The 4,080-nt window shown below is 40.1% G+C and overlaps 1 protein-coding gene across 1 annotated transcript in view; it reads left to right on the forward strand.

Annotated features, from left to right (window-relative positions):
* Nucleotides 1-3,282, forward strand: part of TBCE (tubulin folding cofactor E) — a 28,121-nt gene extending 24,839 nt beyond the window's left edge. The window contains exons 12-16 of the mRNA XM_009707536.1: nucleotides 1-148; nucleotides 299-367; nucleotides 1,459-1,518; nucleotides 2,867-2,958; nucleotides 3,190-3,282. The exon at nucleotides 1-148 is cut by the window's left edge and continues 36 nt beyond it. Coding sequence (XP_009705838.1) covers nucleotides 1-148; nucleotides 299-367; nucleotides 1,459-1,518; nucleotides 2,867-2,958; nucleotides 3,190-3,282 — 462 coding nt within the window. The remainder of the gene's footprint in view (nucleotides 149-298; nucleotides 368-1,458; nucleotides 1,519-2,866; nucleotides 2,959-3,189) is intronic.
* The last annotated feature ends 798 nt before the right edge of the window (nucleotides 3,283-4,080 follow it).

The following is a 4,080-nucleotide window of genomic DNA, read 5'->3' on the forward strand; positions in this document are numbered from 1 at the left end:
CCTGCTGAAAGAAAAGGAGCAGAGCTTGATTATCGCAAAATATTTGGCAATGACTGGTTAGCAGCTGGTGGGAACTGGAACCCAGAGAAAAACAAACCAAGTGAAGAATTTCTTGCTGCCCATCCCAGATACCCAGCGCTTTGTCTTAGTAAGTACAAGTACAGTAAAATCAGCAGGACCCTGCACCCTCCAAAGTGCCCTTGGCCTTGCAGGAGCCTGCCACTTTCTGTACTCGGTCCCTGAGTCGGGGTTTCAGTCGCAGAAGGGTTCGTGTCTACGTGCACTTTCCTTCCCACAGAATATGGTGCACCTGAAGAAGGAGAACTGAAGGGACGACAGCCTCTGACTCTGAAAAATCAACTTCTGAGTAAGAGACCAGAAGTGGTCAAAATGGTTCCTTCTGCATTTAAAATGCTTTACGAGCTTAGTGTTTCCTGGGTGGATATGGAGAACAAAAGGTTCAAAAGTGTTTGAGGCATCACAGAGTTCCAGCTTGTAATTCTGCTTCTCTGCACTGTGTGTCTCAGTGAGCGTGACCAGATACCTCCTTCTGTGTACTTGTAATCTCCTGTCCCCCTCAACCCAAGCCAAATGATTTTCTTCATTAAGCCTTAATGGAGAGTAGAGGTAATCGATACTCCATTCTGACAGGGTGAATGGCTTCTCTACAGAAGATATTTGAGACGTCAACTTCAATAGCTGCACTCTTTGATAATTTTTTTTTATAGCTTCTGAACTTTAGGACAGACAAGAAAAATAGGGGTAGGCTTTGGTATTTGGGGTTGTCTACATATTTAAACTAGGTTACTTCCCAGATTTAGGAATTCACTTAGCTTTGTTTCTCAGTTGGTAGAAGAACGGAACCTTCTTTTGACTCCATGGGCAAAACAGTATTTTAAGGCCTTACACCCTAATGCATTTAGATGGAAGACTAAACAGAGCAAGGAATCTAGTTGGCTAGACATAATAGGCGGCTTTTTTAAGGATGAGTCTTTTCATCTCTGTAAAAGAATTAGGCCAATAACGTCCTTAAAATGTGCTTGTATGGTCCTTTGGAGATATTGAAGGTCAAAAACCTGCTTTAAACTGAGGAAGCAGTTTCCATTCTACTGCAGGTTATTTAAAAAAGCTAACTAGAAATCAAGCATTTTTAGGTACATACTCCTTTTGACCAAAAAATGCATGTTAAGTATTAGGGAGTCACTTTTTAAATATTTTCCCTAATTTACCAAAGAGTAATAAAAACTCGATTATTTTAATAAAAGTACTTTCAGTTTTTCCGTGAATGACTAAATGCTATCTTAGCTGCTCAGATACAGGCTACATCCTGATTTTTTTAGAAGATCAGGCTGAGCTAGGGGAAATGATTTGTAATAAAAACAGACTAGAAAGACTCTGTGCTCCTGACAGAACAGGGCTTAACATTCATTCACTAACGCCTCACCGTTCTTCCTTAAGCTTTGACAATTAAATGTCCTGAGAAACCTGAACAGAAGCCAGTAGAGAAAAAACTACCAGGTAAGAAGTCTCGGCTTATGTTTAAGCAGTTGATTTGTAGCTCCTTTTCAAATAACTGTATTAAAGAACGGCAGCTGCCTCTGGCTTTGTCAGCTCCTGAAGATTCTCCCCTGAAGGCTGTCATATAAAGAAATGACAAAAGCAGAAACTGTTGGAAAATGTCATTATTTTTCTGACCTTTGCACTTACCTGGTTCAGTCCAGCTTGGTGATTCAAAGTTGACGCTTGTCTGATGACCTCTGCTGCTGGTTTCATGATTAATGTGTCTGAGGCAATCAAAGGCTAATTAACTGGTATGAAATCTGGTGGATGTGTTAACCAAATAACGAGAACATGAAGTTGTAAGAGCCAGCTACATAGTCTGCAGTTCTAGACAGGGAGGTCTGGTATCTCATATGATAAGTTAGGAATCCAATTCTGTATCAAATTTGTCTTTTGAAGTTTTAGTGCCTGTAGTAAGACCAGACTGAACAGACTTTGTTCTAAATCAAACTGATGTTTTGGCAAGACGTGTCAGAATGGAGTCTGAGAGAAAAGACTTACTCAAGCTTTATTCTAAAATAAAAATCACATTTATTATCACAAGTTGCATAAAATCAGATACAGCTTTTACAAAAATGTTTGATAGAAAAATATTTGTCTAAGTACCACATGTGGTATTACAGGAATAACTCACTATTGCTGTGCCTTTAGATAAAGCTTCAAAAGAAGTGAAAGTTCAACCAAAATACTGAGTGTATCTATTGCAAACACAGGTATCACCTCTGGAACAAACTGCATTTACTCATTCAAGATCCATTAGAAAAAAATATCCCTTTGTGTAACTGACTTCATAATATAAACCACTCGGCAACTCTGCTGGGCAATTTTGTTTGGGACTAATTAACATAATACCATTTCTAAGAATGGCATTAGTTCCACAGTGGCAGTTGCTTATTTGTGCCAGGACAGCCGATTCCTGGTAATGAAAACATCAAGGAACAGTCGCCAGATGCAAGTAGTCAGAACCTGACGGGTACGTGTCCCAAAGGGCACTTAGTTTGGCACGCAGTAAATACAAACCCAAAAAAGGTAAATAATGAAGCCATAACACTTTAATTTGGTATATGGGATCAAAGCGCTTAAATGGCAGTAGCGTATCCTGTCCTACCCACCAGAGATTAAACCATTTTCAGTGTGATATTAGCAGTTACGGGTTCAGGTACAAAAGAGATTATTGCAGTGTTACAACTGAAGCAGCAATACAGCCTTTCACTGGTGCTATAAGCAAGCTGAAACAGTAGTACTTTGCTACAGCTCAGTGGTAGCAGCATTTTTCTAATAACTTTTCTTTCTTTCCCCTTGACAGAGTCTATGACTATTCAGAGGGTCAAAGGATTGCTGTATCGCCTACTTAACATTCCTGGTTCAGAACTGAAACTGTCCTACAAAAGTTCTAAAGTGAGTTAAAAGTGGGTAATTCGACAATAAAACACTGCATGCCGCTGAAGGGCAATAGCATGTTCTAAAATACTACCTAATGAAACTGATTCCACTGAAGGAGGGCAGTCTGCACGCTGTACTTTAGGACCTAATTTTATTCCTCTAACGTGACAGATCCTCCCTGACTGATCTCTACTTGGTTTGCGTCTGATCAGGTTTTTTTTTTTTCTTCCCCCTTTCTTAATCTAGCTGGAAGGAAGAGAAGTTGAACTAGACAACGACTTAAAGCCTTTGCAGTTTTACTCAATAGAAAACGGAGACTGTGTGTTGGTACGGTGGTAAGAAGGGATTCTCATGATAGACTGAAGGAAAAGCCAGCGCTGGAACTGCAGAAGAGTTACAGACTGCCCGCAGACGGCAGGGCCAGCCTGGGCCTGAACACATGGAGCAGAGAACATGAATTGCAGCTCCTAAACGTCATCGTCAGTCTCCATAAAAGCGTTTGCTTTTGGCTGAATTGTCTTACTTGAGAGATACCAAATAGTGCTTAAATGCTTCAATCAAATAAAACTCAAGGTAACCCTTTTGCCAAGATTTTATACTGCCTTCCCTCTGCAGCGGTGAGAATTTGTTTTACTGAACTGAGTATGGGATTGAGTTGCGATCTCCTTGCTTATAAGAGGGCAAAATTAGTGCTGCACTGTGCTACTTGCTCTTTTTGTTTTCACCTACTTCCAAAGGCCTTAAAGCAAACCAAAGTAAAACAGCAGTAATCGTGAAAGTATCTACACAGCCTTAGACTATTTAAGGTCAAATCTGACAGACCTTTATTCTACGCTACAGCGTTAACATACCACAGTATAAATAAGTTCTCAGCACACTGCAAGGCATTGCTATTTATTTTACATTCTTTAGTGTGCTGTTCCTCAATCTTATTTTACTTGTGTACCCTCAGATCCCCATCTAATAACTCACAGAGCTCTCAGAAATCCCTCCTAATCAGGCCAAGTTTGCAGCACTTCAAGATTTGGTATAAGCAACCTTTGATATTGGTTTTATCTGAAATGACAATGGTATAAAGAAACTAAACGTAAATCCTAACCACTCCCTGTCCCAGCCCCTGCGACAGCACAGAACCTG

Source organism: Cariama cristata, unplaced genomic scaffold (genome assembly GCF_000690535.1).
Source record: "Cariama cristata isolate BGI_N322 unplaced genomic scaffold, ASM69053v1 scaffold14399, whole genome shotgun sequence".
Classification (NCBI taxonomy): Eukaryota; Metazoa; Chordata; class Aves; order Cariamiformes; family Cariamidae; genus Cariama; species Cariama cristata.